Source organism: Gracilinanus agilis, chromosome 3 (genome assembly GCF_016433145.1).
Source record: "Gracilinanus agilis isolate LMUSP501 chromosome 3, AgileGrace, whole genome shotgun sequence".
Lineage (NCBI taxonomy): Eukaryota > Metazoa > Chordata > Mammalia > Didelphimorphia > Didelphidae > Gracilinanus > Gracilinanus agilis.
The window spans coordinates 152,143,954-152,168,099 of record NC_058132.1 but is presented as its reverse complement, the minus strand read 5'-3'; the positions used below and the strand labels follow the sequence as shown (position 1 = coordinate 152,168,099).

The following is a 24,146-nucleotide window of genomic DNA, read 5'->3' as shown; positions in this document are numbered from 1 at the left end:
CTTACTTCTTCCTCTCTCTGTCCTGCGACTGAGGCCAACTGGCCACAGAACTGAGGATTTTGCCTGAAGGCTATTCCAACAGGAGAAGAGGAAGGAAATAGTCCATACTGGAATAAAGATTTGAACAATTCCCACAACAAAAATTCAAGGCAAGCCATTTACTGATGGAAGAAGCAAATTTACCCCCATGCCATGTCAATCAAACCCATTCTATCTGCCCCCCCACCCCCCACGTGTATCTTATAGACCACTTTCTCCCCTCTGCTCCCCATCCCCCTAACCAATTTTCTTGCCCTTAGAACCTTTACAATTGGCACTAAGCTACAGCAAGGTGGCATGGCCCGAGTCATCATGGTCCACGCTGTTGAGAATGGCTGTCTGGTCCTCAGCAAGCTGGCGATGACACAGGTCTGAGAGGCGGGCAAAGGGATCAGGACGAGAGTGTCTCTTTTTCTTTCGGAGGCAGACAGCTTCATCGGGCCACAGTACCTGAGAGTTAGGAAGTTGCTGAACCTGGGAAGCAGAACCGTCTGGGGAGAAGAGGAAAACAAGTTTGAGAAAGCCAGAGATTTCTTTAATGTAGAGCTTTTCTACCCTGACTCAAATAGTAATCCTAACCCACTAATATAGGCAAGATTATATAAAAATGTGGGGAGCATAATTTTTCACAGTTATACTCTCTGTGAATCCAGGTGACAAATATTCAAAATAATCAGTTCTGTAATCAGAAGGAGTATAAACATCTTGAATTGGAAATATCAAGGAGGCTGATCCTAACATGACTCACATCAACTCAAGGAACTAAGCATTAGATTCGCTGCATGGAATACTGATTTTTCACCCCAAATCCATGAATCGCAAGTGGCATAAAGTTGAAAGGAACCTAAGAAATTATTTAAGCAAACTCACTGAATCTTTTCACCATGGTGCTCTATGAATCATAGAAGTATGGCATCTGAGAATTAAAAAGGAACTATGATGATTATCTAGTATAATTGTGACCCATGAACCATTACTTCTTCTACAAAATCCCTAACAAGTAGTTGTTCAGGCTATTAGATCATAAGCTGCAAGAAGGTAAGCACCATGTCTTTTCTAAATGTTCTATATAACCTAGCACCTAATACAACACGTTTCAGTATCTCTTAAGTTGTACTAAGTCCAGCTTTCATATCAATACTGCCAGAGAGAGGGAACTCACAAGCTTATAAAGCAGCTGATTCCATTTCTGGACATTTCTTTAATAGTTCGAAAGTTCTTTCTTTTGAAGTCAAAATCCACCTCCCTATAACATAATGACTGGTTCTAGTTCTGCCTCTGGGACTAAGAAAATTAAGTCAAATCCCTTGTCTGACAATTCTTCAAATATGGGAAGAACACAATCACAACACACTAAAACTTCTCTTCTATCTATTCCCATTTCCTCCAAATAATCCTCAACATAAGTCCCATAATCACCAATGGGACATCTATGGGATTTTAGAGAAGTAACATTTCCTTCCTGAGCCTCATCTGTAGAATGGGTATGACTGCACTGAATGAAACCTATGTGAAAGATAATAAGTCACAGACTTCTCAAGACAGATGGTTCCCCTGAAGGTTATTTGGTTTATCACCTTGACTCAAAGGAAAACTTTGCCTTATAATCCCAGAGGTCTAAGTACATGACTCTTTCAAGTTCTAAAATGGGGACTTTTAACCTTTTTGTGTTATGACCCCTTGAGAAGTCTGCCAAAGACTATGAATCCCTTCGCAGAAAAATGTTTCTAAATGCATAAAATAGTTTTGAGTAAAATAATATAATTATAAAATAAAGTTTGAAGTTAAAACTCAATTGGATAAACATTTATTAGGCACCTACTATGTATTATTATGTTAAGTGCTGGGAATACAAAAAGAGGCAAAGGGCAGTCCCTGACCTTAAGGAGCTCACAATCTAATGGGAGAGACAACACGCAAACAAATATATACAAAGGAAGCTATATATGGGATAAACGGGAAATATTTTTTTAAAAAGCTTTTTAATTAAGAAGGGTCAGGAAAGATTTCTGTAAAAGATGAGTTTTTAGTTGGAACTTAAAGGAAGTCAGGGAGATATAAAATTATCAAAATATTTTTTAAAAGCTCAAGGACTGCCCCTGATCTAAATAGATGTTGACACAGAGTCTCCCTTAAAATCCTAGTTTATAAAAAATCACTGGAAAAACTGAAATGGCCAGTAAATATGAAATGGCATTGTTACTTGGATTTGCTGTTCCAAGGTCACACTTATAACTACTTTTGATCTCTGTCGGGTAGTCTCCCAACCAACCTTACTAGGTAAGCATGGACCACAATCCAACAAAGGTACTAATGCCTAGGCTAAAGAGATGAAACTATGGAAGAATGGTGAACAATCTCTCTGAAACAATATGAAGCAGGAAAAGAGAGGATGAATCTATCTAATATTTCCCCAAGAATAAAAAAGATAGGTATCAATTCCCAAGTTAACAACAGAAGTATTAAATGCAGGTAGGAAAACGCAGAGCACGACTATACCATCAAAACAGGATTTTTTCAAAAAGCATTTATGAAGTCAATAAGCAGATAGTGAAGAAGCATTTATGAAGCACTCTGCTAAGTGGTGGGGGTACAAAGAGAGGCAGAAGACAGTGCCTATTCTCAGGGAGCTCATAATCTAGTGAGGAAAGCAATGTGTAAGCAACTATATACGAATAAGCTATACAGAGGATAAACAGGAAATAATTGACAGAGAGAAGGCACTCAAATTTATGGGGATTGGAGAAGGTTTCCTAGAGAAGGAGGGATTTTAGCTGAAACTTGCAAGAAGTGAGAAGGCAAAGATCAGAATTCCAAGCATGGGGGACAAAGAAAATGCCCAGAGCCTAGGATTGTGGTGGGAGGACCCTAGAGAATTCAATTCTGAGGCAATCTAAAAACAGAGCTCACAATACCCAGCAGAGGGTCTCAAAGACAAATGGACTAGATAGTAGAAAACAGAATCACAGAATTTGAGCACTGAAAGAAATCTCAGCTGCCTCCTATCTAGCCCATTCCTAAGTGGTAAATTAGATAAAGAGGCAGCTGGGTGATAGAGTGGATAGAGTGTTGGCCCTGGAGGAGGATCTGAGTCTCAGACACACACTAGCTGGGTGACTCTGGGCAAGTCACTTGACCCTGTTTGCTTCAATTTCCTCATTTGTAAAATGAGCTAGAGAAGGAAATGACAGTCTATTTGCCAAGAAAACTCCAAATGGGGTCACAAAGAGTCAAACATAACAATCAATGAAAATGACAATAACAAATAGTAGATATAGCATTGGACTTGGATTCAGGAAGACCTGAGTTAAAATTCTACCACAGAGCTTACTCTGCCTGTGTGATTCTAGACAAGTCACTTCACTTCTGCCTGTCTTGGTTCCTCACTTGTAAAATGGAGATAATATTATCATCTACTTCATGGAGTTGATATGAGGATAAAAATGAAATAATTATGTAAAAATATTTTGCAGATCTGAAAGCATTATATAAATGTTACATTATTGTCCTCCCCATCATCATCATCACCACTATTATTATTAATGCCTAAACTATAACACACGTGAAAAGTGGTCATGTAACTGTTGCTTAAAGATCTCCAAGGAGAAGGCAACCACTATCTCTGAGGCAGTCCATTCCTTTTTAGACAGCTCTAATTGGGAGTGTTTCTGGACATGGAACCTCAATGTGCCTTTTTTTTTTTTTACAACTTCTACCCACTGCAACACTCCTGGTTCCTCTGGAACCAAAAAGAACAAGTCTAGTCCCTTTTCCACACAACAGCCTTTCAAAAACTTGAACACAGCTCTCCTGAGCCCTTTAACCTTCTCTTCTCCAGACTATATACCCACAGATGCAGAAACTAAAAGAATGGGATTCTTCCCAATAACTCACCGGATCGCTTTTTGGATTTCGAGGAACCCTTGGTTGACTTTTTGGGCTTTTTTATCCGTTGGTATTTCAGAGCTTCAAGCCTCTCAGGTGCAGCAGAATTCCCGGGTGCAGATGGATGTGTTCTGGAAAGAAGGAAAGGCAGATAAATGTAGGTCAGCATGACCAACTTTTCCCTCAAGAAGAGTGAGTCTCTCAAGGAGGGAAGTTGGTTGGCTGTCCCATCTGGAAGCAGAGAGCGGTTCTGGGGAGGCTGGGGTCTCCTTGCTGTCTCCTGGACTTCTGTCTTCCACTAAAAAGACCTCCCCACTAGTACATCCATTCACACTTTCTCCCTCCCCTCATGTGCTCAAGGAAGGTAGAGAATTCTGCTGCAAGCACCTGAGCCCCAACTCCAGCAAGTTCCTGTAGAAGGAAACCAATCTGTAGGAGAATCAGAAAGTCCTGAAAAGTAGAAATCATGGCTTTAGCATAATGAGAGCCCCTTTAGCACTTGCCCATAAGCTGTGAGGAATGAAGGATAAGAGAGGGAAGCAGCTCCAGTATCTGAAATTCCTGGAATACCTGACAGGAAAGTCCTCTAAAAGAAAAGGCAAGAGGCGCGGTGAAGCAGATGGCAGGTAACCCCAGCCCTGATGGGCATGCAGCATTGTGCTCCTCCTTCCCCCAGCCTCCAGAGAAGGGCAGTCCCAGTGCTAAGGGAAAGACATCATAGCCAAAAGAAGCCACAGGCTCCCAAGACACCATCCCACCAGGCTGCTTCTTCTTCATCTGACTGCAGGCCACAGAGGTGGGCAGCCAGAGGCAGAAACCATCTATCAGATGACAACATCTTTCCGTAAAGGGATACCCTTAACCCTTTGCTGACCATAGCTAGATGTCCACATTAAAGGGGAAAAAAGTGGGAGTGGAGTATATGAACCAGAGGTCTCTGGAAGTCCTGTTCATGGCTCAGGGAGCTGGGTGAGGGAAAGGGACCCGCAATAACAATCAACAATAACTAACATATATAGGGCTAACAATACAAACTACAGTAACTCACACATATAAGATCTAACAAGACAACAATAACATAGGTAGGGACTAACAATACAACAAGAAACTACAGTAACCCACACATATAAGGGCTAACAAGACAATAATAATTCACATAGATAGGGGCTCACAATACAATAACATACAGCAAACCACTCACTTAACATTGCACTTGAAGATTTTGCAAAGCTCTATTCCTCACCACAACCCTCTGGGATAGGGAGCTACCAGATTATTTAGCCCATCTAACAAAGAGGAAACTGAGGCTTTGAGAAAGTGACTTGCCCAGGGTCACACAGCTAATAACCACTTGGAACAGAATTTAAACCCATGTCTCCTGACTTCAAGACCAGCATTCTCTTCATTACATAATTCCATTTTTAATCAAAGGGCTCCCAATTCATTCCACCCCTTACCATTGGTAGATATCTATTAAGTTCATCTATGTGAAATCACCTGCCTTCCTGGGAACCTAGGCAAACCCTTTGGCATCTCATATCAGCGTCGATACCCAGTGGACACCCAATAAATAATGTTTACAGATAAGTTAGGGCATATGGTAGGATAATAAGGGATCTAATTGGAGCCTATGTCACTTAAGGTGTGGAGAGTGGAGAGAAGGGTCTGTTAAAGCATGTTTAGCCTACCCAGAAATTGTAAAAAAACGATTGCTAGTTCATTTAGGAGGAAATCAACCTGAGAAATTGAAGGAAAAAAGGTCCGAGAATGGGGAAAGGCAGTTTTCTGCTGATAGTAATGGGCTAGAGAAAAATCCATAGGTCCAAGAAGCACAGAGATGGAAGAGTCTTTAGAGGTCATCTAGTCCAGCAATGCTATCTAATAACAGTCATCCCTAAGAACTGTAAAGTCTGGTGTGTGCCTACTATATCTCCCCAAAACAATTTTTCTACAGATGAAATCTGGTTTAAATGAACATCAAAGGTAGTCTAAAAGGGAAAAATTCAGACACAAAATCATAACAGACAGCTAGATGAATGTATTAAACTGGAGAAGAACAATTCTACCTGCTTTGCTTAGAAGGAAGTCATGAAGTTCCTATAGGAACTGATTGAATTTATTGAATTTAATATAATAAGCATTCATGAAATACCTGAGATATGTAAGGCCTTAGCTAGGGGAAAGGATATATTAACTATAACAAAACAGTCCCTCTACCTGAAATGAATTGACATTTCACTTGTGTTTATGGCTTTGCTCTTTTTTTTTTTTTTTTTTAAGAACCAGCTAACATAGATTTGGAGCTGGAAGGGAACTTCAAGGCTAGTATAGCTCCCTTGTTTTACAAATGAGAGAAGTGAGGCCTAGAGATGTTAAGTGACTTGCCCAAGGAAGCAGGGACTTGAACCCTGACCATCTGATGCCAAATCCACCATTCTTTCCCCTGCACTACATAGCATCTTTCTTGACGTTACTTCTCTGAGTCATGGCACAGTCACCAAGAAGAGAATGGCTGCATGGTGGACGAGAATCACAGAAGTAGGAAGGTACTTTGAACAGCATCCAGCCTCATTTTTATAGATAAGAAAACTGAAATCTAAATCATGAAAATATACTTGTTAGCCTAACAGAGCACTGTAGGATTATGACAGAACCAGGCCTAGAACTCAGATTTCCTTATGCTTGATCCCAGACTTTATGTTCCATCACAATCAAGACTGTGATATGCCCTGCTCTGAGGTCAGCCCCAATATCTAAGACAATAGACCCAGTTATTCTATTAGAAGGGGGGTAACTTTGCTTTGAGTATAGGTTTTTAGCCCCAAATATTCAACATTCCAATGGACTTAACTTCCCCTTTCATCAACCTTTGGCTGGGAGGAAGAGAGATGAATTTGTGATATCCCACAGTAATGAACTGACATCCAGAAACTGGGTGGCACAGTGGATAAGGTATTGGGTCCTGGAATCAGGAAGACCTGAGTTCAAATCTAGTCTCAGATACTTTTTAGCTATGTGACCCCAGAGAAGTCACTTAACTGCTATCTGCCTTCATTTCTTCATCTGTAAGACGGAGATAATAATAATGGGATTTATTCTTCTAAGGTTGTTATGAGGATCAAATGAGATAATATATGTAAGTGATTAGCATAATGCCCAGCACATAGTAGACACTATATAAATGTTAACTATTTTTCCATAGCCTTGGCTATTCACCCTACCAAAATCCCAATTCCTTCTTAGTTTTGGAAACCTGCTAATACAGCTGTAAATGAAAAGGGAATCATGACATTTTAGAATAGGTAAGGGGGACAGAGATAAATTGGAACCTAAATGCAGGCTAAATGTACACTCTCAACCCCACATTACCACCACTGCTGAAGGAGAAGGATTAGAAATCTCTTTTCTTCCCACCAGTAATGGCATTTCCCAAGCCTGAAAAGATTCATCAGAAGCAGTCTTCTAATTAAAAGATCACATGGCCTGACGAGGCAATGACAAGCAAATGGGCTAGTTCTGTGCATCGTACTCTCCACATCTAATTAAAGTGGCCCACAATGGCATCACGGAAACTAATGAGTCTCATCCACAGTTACTATAGATTTTCCCAACTGGGTACACTTCCATAGAGATAAGAAGATCAACCATCGATTCTTCAATTCAAGAAACGTTCACCATTTTTCAGATTTAAATGAATCTCTCTTCAAACTATTTTCCATATAAAATTCAAACGCTGATCCTCCTTAGAGGAAAGAGTTCACAAATGTCACTACAGAAAAATATGACCTGAGTTCCTTCACACTGTGTTTGACCATCACCCATCACAGTCACAGAAAACACTCCTATCATCAGAGCAGGCAGAGGAGATGGAAAAATTGGCTGATATTATACCTAAAGACAAATACTTCTTAGTGATAATAGTAAATTAAGGGGTGAGCCCATTTTCACTTGTGAGACAATCAAACCTGAACTGTTCCAAGATGCCTGCCCTTTACATAGTTCCTCTTTTGGTCCTGGGCTCAAACGACAAAATATATCAGGACAGGATTAGACCCACTAACATTCTTATTGTAGGAGAAAAAACAAGCATGGAGAGCTTAGATGGAGAAGTAAAAGAGTTTACCCGCAGTCATGACAAATTGTACAGAAAAGACAAAGGAAATATGTTCCAGTTGAAATCAACTGCCCTGCTGAGGTATCCACCTAAAGCATTCAAAGTCCTTTAGGAATCAGTAAAAAAGGGGCTGCTAGTTGGCTCAGTGGAGAGAGGACCAGGACTGGAGATGAGTGGTCCTGGGTTCAAATCTAAACTTAGATACTTCCAAGCTATGTGACCCTGGGCAAGTCACTTAATTCAAATTGCCTAGCCCTTGTCACTCTTTTGCCTTGAAACTGATATTTAGTTATTAATTATAAAATAGACAATAAAGGTTTTTTGAAAAGAAAGAATGAAATCAGTAATCTTTACCTTGAAATTCTTTTCTAGCTGCCCAACTCGGTCCTACCTAAGAATCTAGATAAATTTAAACCAGAAGCACTGAATTGAAAATTATACTCAACAAGAATTTATTAATTTCTATTCCATGCCAGGTATTGTGCTAGCTGTGGTTATCCAGAGAAACAAACCACAGTCTTTGTTCCCAAAGAGCTTATGGACTTATAAATGGAGAAGCTTTCAATTGCTGTCATGTCTCAAAGACAAGCATCTTAAGGAACACTGGGTGAACAATATTCTACTCTAGGGCCAAAGCTATCTGAGATGTGACTCCAACAAATGAGCCAAGTTGGGACAAATTCCAAATCTGCTCATTTCAAAGAGTGCGCATGTCTTATTTCTTCTGGTTTCAGGTAGCCTTGAGATCTCCATGACATCTGGGAAACTGTAAGCAGTTTTTCTTTTCATAGAGCAAAAGATAGTCCTGATACACAGAAGAAGGTTCCTAAATCTTGAATTTTCCCTGATCTTCCAAGAGTTCTAGTTCATGGACTTCTAACCCACTGAGACTAGAGAGCTCTTTGAAATCAGATCCACAAGCAATAGACTGAGCTCCTCTGAGCTTCATTGAAAACCTTTGTCTTACTCTTCCTACAGCTTCAAAGAAGTTCATGTTCTCAGCTGTACTCTCTTTAAGCTCTCCTAAAGTAGCTGAGGTGGGCTTTAAAAGCTAGGGAAGCAAAGCTGAATTCAACTTAGGCCAATGAAAACTTTTTCAAAGATTCAATATTAACAACTCAATGTGGTACAAACTATCTTTTTGGGTCTCCCCAGCACTGAAGCAACAAGACAAACTGTGGAACACTAATATACAATACTAACTCTTCTTCATGGTTCCCAAAGAACTTAGAAGCTAACCTAGCTACCTGGTTTTATAGAGGGGGAAACTAAGACAGTGAAAATGAAAAAAAATAAAGAAAGCCAGAAGGTTGAGTGTATAGCCCCTTAAATAAGCACAAAATGATATCCATCTGTGTATGTGTGATGGGAACAGAGAAAATATCAATCCCTGGTCCCAGAATCAATGAATTGGCGATAGGATCCAGAAAAACAGGACTTCTTGATCTCAAAATAAGACTCAAACACAGGATTCAGAGGAACAGCTGATGGCTTCTGGTTTCTTTCCAAATGAGAGCTCAAACTGAAATGATCCTGAGGGGTAAGGTGACATTTATAACTGGCCCCACATCCAGTCCTGGGAACCAGGATAGATCAGACTGGGGTGATATAGGATGAAAGGCTGACCCAAGACAGGTTTTTTTGTGGGGCTTCCTGAACAATGTAAGGGACCTTGGTTGGTAGAGAAAGAATTCACATCCCTGCTCCCTGTCCCCACTTCTAGTATAAGGCAACACCATCATCACAATGAGCTGATCCAGGGATTAGGAAAAGAGAGGCTGAGGGTTGGGAGAGAAAGCACAACTGGTGAGCTGAGAAAACAACACAAGCTTCTACAAGTTTGTAAAAATGTCCAATTCATACAGTACAACATCCAGTTCCCCGTTTGGAGACAGGAGTTGAAAAGAGAGGAGAGTTAAAAGAGGAAAGAGCAAAGAAGGAGAAAACAACCACAGGGTTGGGGGGAAGAAGAAAGAGGGAGAGTGAGAATGAGCCTAGAGAGGGAGAGTGAGAACGAACCTAGAGCCTCACAAATGACCTCAGCAGTTACCAAACTCCAGGGGAGTCTCAGCAAGCAGGAGAGTGAACTTGGCTCCTGCCACCCCACAGGATCATAAGATGTTTAGCTCAGGAAGATGGTAAGGAGGCCATCCTAGGCTAGCAGTTGTCAGTCAGTCCTGGGTGGAGAAGAGAGATGAGTACAAGAGGAAGCTTTGGCATGCTCACAAACTCCATTTCTAAGTCTGCCACTACAATGAGATGGCATCTTCGATGTCTCAGATCAGTATGGTCTGAGGAGGGCATGTGTGGAATTAGTGGGGAAAGTTAGGAAATGGGGCTGTGGAGGGACAGTCAAGTTTCTTGTGTCATTTGGAATAATAGCAGAGCTGAACCACCCTTGGGAAACTGTAGTGAAAGCTGAGCTGGTTCCCAGAAGCTCCCACATCCCAAGGGATGCTATGGAACAAGAAAACTAAGGAGTCACTGGGGAGAAGGGGGAAGAGGGGGTGGCAGTTCAATCACTCACTCAAAAGCTCTGGTACACAAGGCTGGCAGAAGGCCCCTGGGGCAGGTGAGTTCATAAAGCATTCCACTAGATCTCCAGTACCCTCCCCTGGTGTTAATGACTGCAATATAATACCTAGTCAGTCCCAGCGCCCTTGGCTGCTTATAATTTTATGGACCCAAATCATAAAGAAATAGCAAGGCAGTCCACTTTATGAGAGACAACTCTTAATACTAAAAAGGATTTATCAGCCCTAAGCCCTTTTTGCTTAGAAATAATCTCTCATCCTTACTGGGCAGAAGGGAAATCCAGACTTCCCTTCATCTGGACCAATGGGTCTAGCACTCTGAACATAGGGAATGCTCTCTAACTTCTACATAAGGTTGAAGAGGAAGGAGATCTTGACCAGAAGAGGTTTCTTCTGTGGCTGGTAGAGAGGGGAACGACCTGGCATCTCCAGATCCCTTGAAGGGATCTAAGCCATGAGGCATGTATTTGGAGGAGTAAGCCTAGGTCAGGAGCAGAAGATGGAAAACCCCTGCTAATCACCAGAGCAAAGAAAGACCAAAATCAGGCAGTCTCACAACCTGCCCTAACAAAATTCTCTCCAATTGGACCTATCTTATGGAGCATCCAAAAGGGCCCCTCTACAGAGTTCTGGCTAAGGGATTATTACCCTGTGGCTATCTGCCCCTACAAACATACCTCCCTGATAAGGAGAAGGGCACATATAATGTGACTGAGAGTAGACTGGGAGAGGAAAGGAATATAAAGAAGGAAGAAGAAACTGCGGTCAGTCAGGTATCCCTACAAGCATCCCAGCCCGTGCCTATCATTGGTGGAAAAGAGCGGAGACAGCTCTAAGCCCAGAGAGGCCAAATTAAAAGGGATGTACCAATGGCATTTCAGCAAGGAGCCAGAATAGGGAGAGGTTTCCAGGGAAGAACCAAGTCTTCCAGGAGCCATGCCTAATGTTTCTTTGGAAAACTGGGTGAACCCAGGGGCCTGAGTGGCCCCAGAATTTTCCAAGGATGGAGAGATGCCAAGTAGATCCCCTGCACTCTGGACGTGAATGGGACAAACAGGCTCCCAAAGGGCCACTTTTATGTGCTGTAGGCAGGTTAGGTGGGGTCTGGGGAAGGTGATACCTAGAGTGAGGGAATCTCTCCTGGAGGCTTTGGGAGGGGACTTGACACATAGAGAGTGGGAAGCTCAGAAGAACCGCTGAGATAGCCCTAGAGTTCCTTCCACCTAGCAGGCTTGTTTAGGCAGTTCTGAGTGGAGAACCCAGAAGCCAAGGGGAGGTGGAGTGACGGGTGGGGGCAGGGAGGGAGGCAGAAGGAGTCAAAGTTACCTCCCCAAAGACGGGGGTAACCAGAGGGGATCTGGTTAGGCGGTTCCCCTCTAATTCCCCTCTAAAGGAAGCGATGGCCCTGGCAAAGCCCCGTCAGTCAGTCTGTCCATCCTCCCACTCGCTCCCCCCAGCCCCCGCCCCGGCCCCAGCCGGGTGGCCGCGGAGCTCCCTTACCTATTGAGCTGAGGAGAGGCTTGTCTCGACAACACTGCCCAGATAGCTGAGATCAATCAGAAACAAAGCAGTTATCAACACCAGCAGCGCAGCGGGGGAGACCACCCCACATGCCCAGAGGGGAGGGTAGGAGGAGCACGGGGAGCCGAGAACCGAGAAGGCAGGCCAAAGACGGGAGTGGGGACAGGAGAGGAAGGGAGAGAGACAGAGAACCAAACAGGGAGAGATGGAACGAAGCGAATGAACAGGCTTGCACAAAGCACAGACGACAGCTTCGACGCACAGCATCTCCTGCGACCACCGGAGACAGGCGGGGTGGGGGTGCGCGTCTCTAGATAACAGGGGTCCCAAAGCCACAGGAAGTGTGTGGTCAGCCCGCTTACGGGCTCTCCCCCGCCTCTCCCTGAACCCCCAACACTCCCTTCTTCTCCCACCAGCAGCAGCCAGGCCCGGTGCTGAAGGTGGGAGGCAGGGCTTACGACTTCCAGGTACCAGAGGGTGGGAGTGAAACATGGAGCCCTACCCGTAGGAAGGTAGGAGAGAGCTGGCCTCCCCTCCTCAGTCACCTTTCTATCTTTCCTACCAACATCCCAGCCTCCTCTGGGCGGGGCGGGGCGGGGCAGGGCAGGGCAGGGCACTCGCCGCGACTCCCCTCCAATGGGCGACTACTTCAAGAAAAGAGACCAAAGTACGGAACCGGAAAGAGAGAGTAGAGAGAGAAAGGGGAAGAGAGTGAGAAAGGGAGGTGAGGGGAGGGATTAAGAAAGACACTACAGAGACTCCGCAGGCTTTTCTGAATAAGGCAGACCAGCCCAAAGAAGATGGGAAGAGTGGGAGAGAGAGAGACAGAGGAGGGGAGAGGAAGGGAAGAGGAGAAGATAGGAGAGCCAGGGAAGGAAAAGGCAAAAGAGGAAGAAGATATGACACAGACAGGTGTCTGGGGGTGACTCTGGTACCTGGAATACCAGCCGCTAGAGTATAGAGTGTGCTCTTTCTGCCGGGCCGATCGTGGGAGCTTGTTTGTCTGTCTGTCTGTCTGCAGCTTCCTGCGAGGCGCGCGGGTGGGGGTGGGGTGTGTGGCTCCTGGCATGCCGTTCACGGGGCCTGAGTGTTTCCTCCCAGCCCCCAAGCCTGATGGCCGCAGCATCCCTTTCGGAGAGGCCGTAGGGACAGGGACTGGAGACCGATGCGCGCTAGGGCTGCTAAGGGGCAGGAGGTTGGGGACAGGAGGCCCCCGCCCTGGCGATCCAGGAAAGTCACGCTCCGGGGTCCTGCTTCGCAAGGGAGGAAGGGCCAGGAAGAAAAGGAATGTGGAGATACTCTGGGCTTCCCCTGGACCCACCCTCACCCCCAGTGCCAGGCCAGGACCACGTGGGGAGGGGAAGAGCCCTTGACTCCAAGAGAAAGTGACTGCCCACCCCGACACACACAGAGGTCTCTCACGGTAAGGTAACCAATGCGAATCCCATGCCTTTCTCTACCCCAAATACTCCCACCATCACTCCCAGTAACCTTAAATGCCTCCTAAAGCTCTGGTGGGATAGGTGGATAAAGGAGGTCCCTCATGCCGCTGGCTGGGCGCCTGGCCCAATGATGACCCCCTCCCGCTCCCAATGGCCACACCCTGGCAATGCCAACCAGAATTCGTCTCCCAAAGGGATGCTGCAGCATGTCCAAACGAGCCCTGTCATTTGGGTTGATGAGAGGGGTGGAAGGGCAAGGAATGGGGGGAAGGAAGTAGACCAGGTGAGGAGGGGGAGAGGCCAGCACAGCAAACTCACCCTGAAGTGGATAAGGTTGTTGGTGGGGGCTCTGGTCTGAGCAGTTCCTCCCCCATCCTCCTAGGGGAGGGTGTCTGTCCGAACACATCCAGGCTGTCCGAAGGCCCTGCAGGGCCCTGGGGTGGGGAGGGATAGCCAGTGGCCAGGGTGGTGAAGCCCATGGCCGGCCGATAACTGGGGCTATCTCCCCGACTGCTCTGGGAAGGGGAACCCGTGGATGGTGTGGACTTGCGGGAGAAGCTGACTGCGGCGGGTGGCTGGAGGGTTATCTCCGACATCTCTGCCTGCTGCAAGAGGCCTGGGCGGGGCCGAGCCCGGGCTGCAAGCTCGGGCGAGCCGGTGCGGGAGCTTAGGGGGCTTTGGGTCAGAGGCGAGAGCCGCGAGGGCTGTAGCACCACTTGATGTAAACTGGGCTCGGCTCGCCTGCCCTGCCTGGGGCTGGGCCTGGGCCGAGGCTGGGGCTCATACCACCGGGTGTCCAGGCTGAATGTGCTTGGGCCGCCATGACCCGCGGGCTCGGCTGGCTCGGGGTAAGGCAACACCGGTATGCCCATACCTTGGCTGGTATGTCTGAGCTGCCCTTGGCTCACCAGAGGTTGCATAGGTTTGTCCTGCCACTTGGTGGCGGTGGGCACTGGGACTGGGCCTCTGCCAGGTGACTTGCCTGCCCAACTCTTTGGTGCCTCCAAAGACAGAATGCCCGGGTAGGCTGCGGGCACCTGAAGGGAGGTCGGGGGCAGGCCCCGGGGGAGGCAGGCCTTTGGCTGCAGGCTCTCTGCCACATCGCAGGGGTGCAGCTGGTGGGGGAACATCATGGCCGGGGACTCCAGCCCACCGAAAGGAAACTCAGGCCGGCCCCAGGGCTCTGGGGAGCGACCTCCAGTGGGTGTCTGAGTCAGGGGCAGCGTGCTGTTGGAGTTGTTCTCGCCATTCTCCTCGGGGATGGTGGGGTGACCGAAAGGCCCCTCAGTGTGCAGGGGTGGGGAAGACATGACAGAGCTCAGGGGGCTGCCCACTTCAGGCATGTAGAAAGGTGGGGGCTCCACTTCCCCAGGGCTGCTGCTGCTGAGGTAACCGTAGTACTGGCCATGGTGGAAGGGCCGGGGGCCTGGGGGCCTGGCCTGGCCTGTAGCCTGGAGTCGACCTTCCAGGCCACTGGGACCCTCCAGCCCCCGGGGCTGGAACCGAGGACTGTATGCTGGTGGCGGCAGGTAGGACTCTTGGCTGGATGACAGAGGGGTCAGCTGAGACTTAAGGGCAGCCACCGAGGTGGGCACTAGTGGGTCATCGTTTTCCTCATCTGACTGACGGAACTCAGGGTACATGTCAGTCTCCTCTGCAAAGGGAAAGCCTTCAATGCGACGGCTCTTGAGCGAGGGCTCCATCTCAGAGGGATCCATCACAAACCGTCCATCAGGGCCCCGGCTGATGAGCTCGATGGGGGTGGTGGCCTCGGCCTCAGCCTCAGCTTTTGCTACGCTGTACTTTTTGCTGCTGATGGCCCGTTTGGTTTTCTTGTACAGGGACAGTTCCTTCTCACGGCTGGGGCTCAGCATCCTCTTGGCTGCTGGCTGGCCCTGGTCATCGGAGGATTCTGAAGGGGCTCGAAGTGTCCGGATACTCTCAGGGCTCACTTTTCCAGAGGATAAACTGGACAAAGAGGCAAAGGAGACAGTGAGGGGAAAAGGAAGTCCAGTAGGGTTTCCTTAGCCCATTCTTGACCATTTATTTTTCCAGGCTAATCTAGCCCCACCCAACACAAAAGCACCAAAGAAAGGGACACTGAAAGAGAAAGGAAGATGTACCATAACCATCTCCCCTTTCTGCATAAGAATTAGCTTCTTTTAAAAAAATTTTTTTTAAGTGTAAACCTATCCCCACGTGGGCAGTTCCCAGTAAAGAAACTCCCTCTACCAATTCAAATTACAATTCAGTCTTAGAAAATTGCCTGGGACATTGGGAAGGTAAGTGACTTACCCAGTTGTACAGTCAGTATGTGTCAGAGGCAACACTTGAACCCAGGTCTTCCTAACTCAGAGGCTAGCTCTCTATCCACCATATCAGGCTGATTTTCAATTTTTAGATTAATAACTGCACATTTCTAACTATAGGCTGGTTTCTGCTCCAGGATTTCGCATATACTTCTGGTCTATTCCCTTTCCCTCTAGATAAATACATATATACACACTGTTAACTGATATATGTTTGGGAAATGCAAACTCATTTTAATACTAGTCTAAGCTAAGCATATAAGCAAAGCATTAAATTGGGGGGGGGGGGGAGGAGGTTTACATTAATGCATGCATTCCATGGCCAAAGAGAAATGGCTTTTAGATTGTGGGCTAATTTAGATTATCCACACTACTGCTCTTTTCCATTAGTATAGATAGCTTAGTGTTAACAGTATTCATTTATTCATTCATTTATTCAACAAGAATTAATGCTAAATTTCTACCATGTATCAGGTACTAGGTGACTAGAAACTATGACAAGAATCATGTTGATAAATTAAGTCAATAGCTCAGGAACTGTTTGTTATACTAGTGAATTAGGGTCGGTGGGGCCAGATGAGCCCAGATGTTTAAATGTTGGGGGAAAGATATCTGAAGTGGTTCCCAAATCTCACTATAGTTCTCTCCATGCCCTAAGAGAAAGGGCAAGAAGTAATATATAAATATATAAACACATATATTTATATTCTCACTGGTCCCCTCCACCCCAGGCCCTTTTCATATTTCATGGAGATACTCACGGAGACTCCAGGCTTTTCCTGCAATGAGTTATGGAGAGAGGGGGATCTGGAAGGAAATGAAGAGAACACACTGAGATATGCAAAAGACATAAGCCTCAGGAAGGGAAAGCAGACAGCTCTTTTGTTATCACTGGCACCTCTCCTATGGCTTCCAGTTCTTAGTTCCCATCTGAGAGAGGCCAGAAAATTGAATTAGGCCTCTTTTCAGGTTATCTGACTCTCCTTCCACAAGAAGACCTCACTCCACTGTCTCTAGCTTCACCTTCACCATTGGCATGTTCCCCATTGACCCTTCTTATCTGCTTCCTTACCATCAACATTTCAAATTACCTGATATTTCACTATCAAGCCTTCCCTCTTTAGTAGACTATCCAAAGAGGGCAATCCCAAGGCCATTTAAGTCACCATACCTCGTCCTCCTGACCAGAGGTATTTCCATATGGAAGCAAAGAAGGCCATATCTACTCAAGCTGAGCTCTGAAGTTTCCTTGACAAATCTCTTTTCTATGTTATAACTAGGTAAACTTCTTTAGCACTTAGTCCATTGCCTAGCACATAGTAGGCCCTTAATAAAGGTTGATTGATTGATTGATTGATTGTTGAATGGCTTCCAGATACCTCATTTTGTACTAACCCCAGGACTAAAACCACATATTGTTCAGGCCTGCCTGTTACAGAGATCACGCTGAAGGGTCAACTTCCCCAGGGGATATAATGGAGAGGAGTCCAATGGAAGTTCCAGGCCTGGGAGGCCAAGAGATCACTCACCTTTCTTGCGTTTGAGCTTTCGTTTACGCTGTTTGTTGACAAAGCAGGCGGCCAATGTGCTGAAAAGGATGGCTGCTGCCAAGAAGCAGATTGTTGCCACAATACCAGCCAAAACTGGGCGGGCCAGCCCATCATCTGTCAGGTCAGGTTGTGGGAAGATATCTGCCAGGAATGGAAGAAACACATGAGTCTCAAACCTTCCTGAACCAGAGTTAATTCATCTTCCTACATATATGGGGAAACAACAGTTGGGCTAAGAGTTAAGATTTGTCTAACACCAGTTCCTACCACATAAACTATACTCCAACTAAATTGAATCATTTGTTTGTTATTCTCCAAACAAACCTCATTTTGCTCTCATCATGTTATGCATCAGAAATGTTCTCCATATCTATTTATTGATATCCCATCTATCCTTCAAGGTCCAGGGCAAATAATATTTGCTGCAAGAAGCATTTCCTGATGCTTCTACCTGAAAGTGATTTCTCGTTCACCTGCTCTCACAGCACTTAACGGAATATGAGTTGGAAGAATCCTCAGGTATCATCTTATTTGATTCCTATACAGGAATGTCCTCTAAAATTCCCTGAGTAGGATGGAGATCGCACTATTTTCTGGAGTAGCATATAGTACTTTTGAACAGTTCCACCCACTAGGAAATCTTTCCCTGGATGGAGCAGTCATCTGCCTCTCTGCCACATCTATCCATTTTTCCTAGTTCAGCCTTTTGAGAAGCTAGGCCTTCTGTGGTAGAACTTTTAACTAGTCTGTTTATCACATTCTAATTTGTGTTGTGATAACTTGCATTAATTATACTCTTTTAATTACTTGTTTTATCAATTCCACTAGACAGTATGCTCCTTGAGAATTGTCTTATCTTAAAAGACAATTTCCCCCAGATATCATCAAAAAGGCTAAAGATAGGAGGAATATGTATTTTTTGTTTGTTTGTTTTTTGGTTCATCTTTAGGGCTTTGGAGGCTTTGGGACAGGGAGATACTCTGGAAGCAAGAGGAAAAACATGATTTCATGAGGGGAGAAATCCTTTAACTCACAAAAGGGGAAAAAAAGGGATAAGGGCTATAAAATAAATAGGCCAGACTGCCTCAGAGAAGTCAGGATAATTAGATTACAATCTTATGTTTCAAAACATTCTCCTCCTAATCATTGTGAAAAATTTTCAGCCACAGTAGACTTTGCATTTACTCAGCCAGCCATATAAATCACTATGACTTCATAGGCCCAGATACTGTAAGAAATCATGGCAACCTCAAAAGAAATCATATAAACGAGAGCAAGGGATGAGAGGAGTTTTCATTTTAAGGTCCTTTCCTTCTCTAATATTCGATAATTCTTTGAGTATGCAAGAATTTTAAGAAAGGAGAAAACCAGGTCTTAGGATAGTATTCTTTTAGACGTGTGAAGGAGCAGTAGGGCCAATACCCTGTGAGATGTATCTAAGCTTACTCAGTATAGAGCAGTTTTTTAGGCCAACCAAAGGACAGAAGCCATCAGACCTCAAGTCGTCTATTCCAGCCTTGGCATCATGCCCACTCCCCACTGCTCCATCTCCCTAGGCCTCCTCTCCCTGGGGCTGAGCCAAGAAGGAGGTATGCTATGTTCTGACAGCTAAGGCTGGAAGCTTAATTAGACAATTCTAATATATGAGACAGAGCTTATACTCCATCCCAGCCCATGTGGAAGGGTTTGCACTGCCTAGGCTCCCACCCCTCCAGCCCAAGGGACTGATGTTTCAGTTTGGTTACCTAGAAGATCTCCATTTTAGAACACAATGATTATTTTGCTTAAGGGAGAGAAAGAGTGAGGAGGAGGTAATGCCTATGTTTCAGGATCCATGACTACAGAGAAAGGTGCAAAAATAGGCCAGAGGCAAACAACAGACATAAATAAAAACCTAAAGAAATTGGGATTATTTAGTCTGAAGAAAACTGGGGTAATGAAAGAAGAAAAGAATAATGACTATAACTATTTCCTTGCAAAGCAGGCATAATTATCTTTTAAAAGAAGGCATGTATGGCATTCAATAAATACTTGTTGAGTTATGGAAAGAACTTTTTCCTATCATTAGAGACTTAAAAGGGAAAGAGACTTAAATTGAAACAAGTAAGAGTTTAAATACCAATTAACATTATTAGATTCGCTAATGTGGGAAGAGGTTGAAATCCTTTCTGTGGATGACATGAAGAATAGGTCACACACCATTCTGTTTAGGTTGGGTTAAGATACAATCCTGAATGGAAACTAAATGGATTGAAATGGCCTCAGGGGGTTTAATAGCCTCTGTTGTTTCATTTCAGGCTCTTCATCACTCTCCCACCCAGTCTCTCTCACTGTATTAGCTGCTGATGACCCCTCAGTCTGTTTGGGTGCCTAGATCTCTGTGTGTTTGTGTAGGGAAGGACACTCCCCTCTCAACCTACCTGTACTGGAGACGCCGGCAATGTTGCTGGGCTCACTGATCAAATCCTGCATGACAGCCAGAACTCGGAACTCGTACCAAGTGTCCTAGAGCACCCCCCACAAAGGACAATACCTTGTCAGCTGGTTGGCCACCACTAACCCTGCTTCTGACCCCTCACAGAACAAGGGTGTTGGGATTAACAGGATCAGAGAGAAGAGAAGGGCAATAACTATCCAAAGGGGATAACTATCCAAACAGCAAAGATCTTACTTACTTTTTTCAGCTAGACAGAAGAAAAATTTTAAAGGGAGCAAACCAGAAGGTTTGATTCAAGAGCTCTCTCTGCCCTTCACCTTGTTACATGAGCATGATCATGCCAAAGGCAAACTCAATAAGCTAAAAGAAATACAAAGTGCTTCTCCCAACTGCCTTTGCAATTTATCCTAGATTAGGCTCACGACAAGATGGTAGATTCCATGGTTTGGGATTGCCCAAAATATGTAACAGTTTAGCAATATAATATTCCAGATTAATATGTATTGACCTCTCTAGCAGACCCTAAACTAACTTCCTTCAAGGCAACCTCCAGATGAAAGTTGATTGCCCTGAACTTTGGTGCCCACCTCTTTAGTTCAAGATTTAGGGAACTGACCCAGAGAGAATAAAGTTAACTATGTAATCTTGAAACTAAAGCTTCTAAATTGGGCCAAACAAAGCTACCAATGGATCTGAGAAAGGACATGTCATCTCCACCAGAATATGGACAAAGAGGAGGTCCAGGTTATGTTAACATCCCCATTGCCAAGCCTTGAACCAACCTCACCTGTGACAAATCCTTAGCAAAAAAGTCTCCATCAGTTCCCAGGATTGCATCGTCTAGAATTTCCCAGCGCTCACCAATGCGAAACTCCATGATGTAGTGGTCAATGGGAAAGCTGTGGTTGGCGGGTGGGAGCCAAGACAGGAGTACACCCTGCTGGGTCCGATTGGCTGTGAGGCACCTTGGTGGGGTAACCAGCACCAGGGGTTCTGGAGTTGTGATAGGGAATGCTGCAGTGGGATAGAGAGAAAGGCAAAGGAAAAGGTTGTAGGGACTGAGAGACTGGCACCCTCTCACCTTTATTCTTCTTGGAATCTCTCAACATTTATATCCCAGAGGGGTCATAGTACCAAAGCAAACTCCAAGATCCCTAATGTACCAAAACATTAAATTTCCCCAAATTCCATCAATCAGTTTTAGGAAAAAAGGTGAACTTAATAGCAAATATTTCCCTTAAGCAAAGGAAGAATCATTACAGGATCACCTCTGTATCTTAAGGGTCCTGAAACTTAAGATATCCCACTGTCAAGAACATTGTACACAGAGACAGATACACTGTGGTAAAATTGAAAGTAATGGACTTCTGTACTAGCAGCAATGCAATGACCCAGGACAATTCTGAGGGACTTATAGAAAAGAACACTATCCACATTCAGAAGAAGAACTACAGGAGTGGAAACACAGAAGAAAAACAACTGCTTGAACACATAGGTTGATGCGGACATGATTTGGGATGTAGACTCTAAGTGATCACCCCAGCGCAACTATCAATAATATGGAAACAGTCTTGATCGATGACACATGAAGAAACCAGTGGAAATGCGAGTTGGCTACGGGAGGGGGGGAGGTGGGAAGGGAGAATAAGAACATAAATAATGTAACCATGGACAAATTTTCTAAAAAAAAAATTCAGTTGTTAAAAAAAAAAAAGATATCCCACTGTCAGAATGCTCTGAAGAATCCATTTGAAAAAAAATTTACAAGGAAGAAAAATGTAGCCAGCATTTGTGAGAAGAAACAAGGAAAATGATAGTCCTAATAAACAATTTTTTGGTCTTCTCCCAGAGAGACAATAACAGTCCTAGCATTCTCTTGTGGGCCTCATGGGTTCAGACCCTTCTTAGTATGGATGGAGAAAAAGAGAACTAGACCTTTGGACAAGTAAAGATAGGCAGGTATCCTATCCCCTTAGTTTCTACCCTTCCCATTGGCAGGATAATGAAGTCCTCTGGGGGTGAAGACATCTCTTGGACTGAGCTGAACCACCTGCCCCACTGTAAGCAGAAGAGAATATGATCACTCCCAGCTCCTCTTTGGCTTCTAGGGGGGCAGAAAGACGATTTCCACCAATTCTAAGCATGAACGAGCAAGAAGGCAACATCTGGCCCTGCCTGGAAAGATGTCATCATTCAAGCTGATATTTTTCCAGCTGAGTCAAAAGAGAAGATTCCCCCTACTCTCAGCCACTCAACAAATAACCCCCATGCCCAAAAAACAGGACCAGAGGAGTTGCATCGTGTTGGAAGAAGGACAAAAAGGCAATCTTGGACCTGTGACCCAAGAGGAAGGAATCTTGATTCCTCCTCCACCCCTTTCCTTCCTATCTAATATGAGATTCTCTAGGAGTTTGTTTCCAAGAAGCAATACACCTTTGGGTCACAAAGTGGTTTTATGGACCACAGGCCACTTGGTACAATGGAAAACCTGAAGGAAAGTATAAAGACTATATATCTCAGGCCCTTTTGTCATTATCCCCAATCCCCAGCAACTACTCACCTAAAGTGTTCACAGTGACTACCTCACTGAAGGAGCTAGTGCCCAACTTGTTTTGTGCCAGGACACTGAACTGGTATGCCGTCTCAGGTTCCAAAGTATCCACCAGTAGCCAGCTTGGTCCAGGTGGTACTGGCAGTGAAAGCCAGTCATGAGGCCCAAACTGAGCCCGCTTCATCCTGGTCAAAGGAGAAAGGAAGAAAATATAGGGAGGGAATAAAGGGCAAGGCTGATTACACTGGAATGTGAGGTTCGTTGGTGAGTTCTAGAGCAAGTGGCAGTGGGTGAACCTGCATTACCTAGACACAAAAAGAGACAATGACCAGGGTAGGATGATTTGGTTAGTGAAAGCTAGGCCAGCCCTGTTGATGTTTGACCACAAGGTAGTTCTCAGGGGTGAAAGCCATTGATGCTCTACCTTCCAATGAAAAATATTTCAAAGAGCAATTAAGCCCACAAATCACTGATCAAAGGTCCAGAAACTGGAAGTGGGATGGAGAGGAGGATACACAATTCCATCCTGATGATAACCTCACAAAAATAATGATGGCCCATGATGGGTGTGACTAAGAGTAAACAACACCCATTTTCTCAGGCTCTGCCTTTAGGGGAAGGTATGTGGATTACATGGAACCCGGAAAGCAGCTAGGTGGAGGGAAAAAAACAGGGGTGAGGAGAAGTTATTGAACAATGGTAGGGTTCAGCAGGGAGCCCAGAGGTCCTACTTCCTTGCACCTTTACAGTCTGAGCAATCTTCCTCAAAGGGAAAGAGGAAAATTCTCCTCTTAGAAATATTCAAGAACTGCAGCAATTCTTAACCTGGGGCCCAGAGTCTGTATAAATTTTTTTTAATCTTTATTTTAATGTAATTGGTTTCCTTTCTAATTCTACGGGGTTTTCATGGTTTTTCATATAAAAAACATTATTCTTCAATGGGATCTGTAGACTTTACCAGATTGCCAAAGGGGTCGAAGACACAGAAAAAGTTAAGAATTCCTGTGGTAGTATTTCCAGGCAAGACTCCCATCTAAAGATTACCATTCAGCAATTTACCCCCATCCCACCTCTAGACCTTCAAGCATTCTCCCTCAGTGGGGACCAGAATTGTATAAGGCACTGATTCTTAGAAAAAGCATATTTTGCATGCAAAGTGCTGAAGCTGAGGAGGTGATGGGGTAGGAGTAGGAGGATTGGCTTTCCCTCCTGTCCTTTGGGACTTGGTCTTCTTTCTTTATTCTCTCTCCACTGCTTTCAATTTCAAAGTATAAAAGTGCAGTGTGGTTGCATCACCACTAAGAGGAGACATTGTCCAGCTCAACTAAAGTCGAGTTTTGGCTGCAAATTGGGCTGTCAAAGGCCAGCTGCATCAGTGTGCCCCTCTGGACTCAAGGGACCACAAACGACTCTCTGGCTGGGTGGGCTAGGGCATTTAAAAAGAAGACAGGAAGAAAGACACCCTAAATGTTCAAACCAGGGCGCAGGCAACCAGAGTGACGAGGAAAGAGGAGGGAGAAAGGGAAGTAAAGAGTGGATGATAAAAAGGAGAGGAGCACTCTACCTCCCACTCACTCAGGACCCCCAAAGCAAGTTATAATGGCAGAAAGTATCATGGAACAGAGTTACAAGCAGCAAGGGAACCTCCAAGGCATTGCTAAGGTCTCCTATCACCCTGTACCTTCATTACTAGGAACAGAAGCCAGGCCAACTACTAATAACTTCTTCCCTAGACCCACACATCTTCAATAGGTTCTGTGGCCT

At 44.9% G+C, this 24,146-nt stretch overlaps 1 protein-coding gene across 1 annotated transcript in view; it reads right to left on the bottom strand.

Moving 5' to 3' along the window:
- Positions 1-321: 321 nt before the first annotated feature.
- IGSF9B (immunoglobulin superfamily member 9B) overlaps positions 322-24,146 on the bottom strand; it is a 71,297-nt gene continuing 47,472 nt past the window's right edge. Inside the window, exons 13-20 of the mRNA XM_044666153.1 lie at positions 22,392-22,567; positions 20,619-20,845; positions 19,815-19,899; positions 17,374-17,535; positions 16,606-16,651; positions 13,854-15,503; positions 3,934-4,055; positions 322-530 (exon numbers count right to left, since the gene is read on the bottom strand). Coding sequence (XP_044522088.1) covers positions 322-530; positions 3,934-4,055; positions 13,854-15,503; positions 16,606-16,651; positions 17,374-17,535; positions 19,815-19,899; positions 20,619-20,845; positions 22,392-22,567 — 2,677 coding nt within the window. The remainder of the gene's footprint in view (positions 531-3,933; positions 4,056-13,853; positions 15,504-16,605; positions 16,652-17,373; positions 17,536-19,814; positions 19,900-20,618; positions 20,846-22,391; positions 22,568-24,146) is intronic.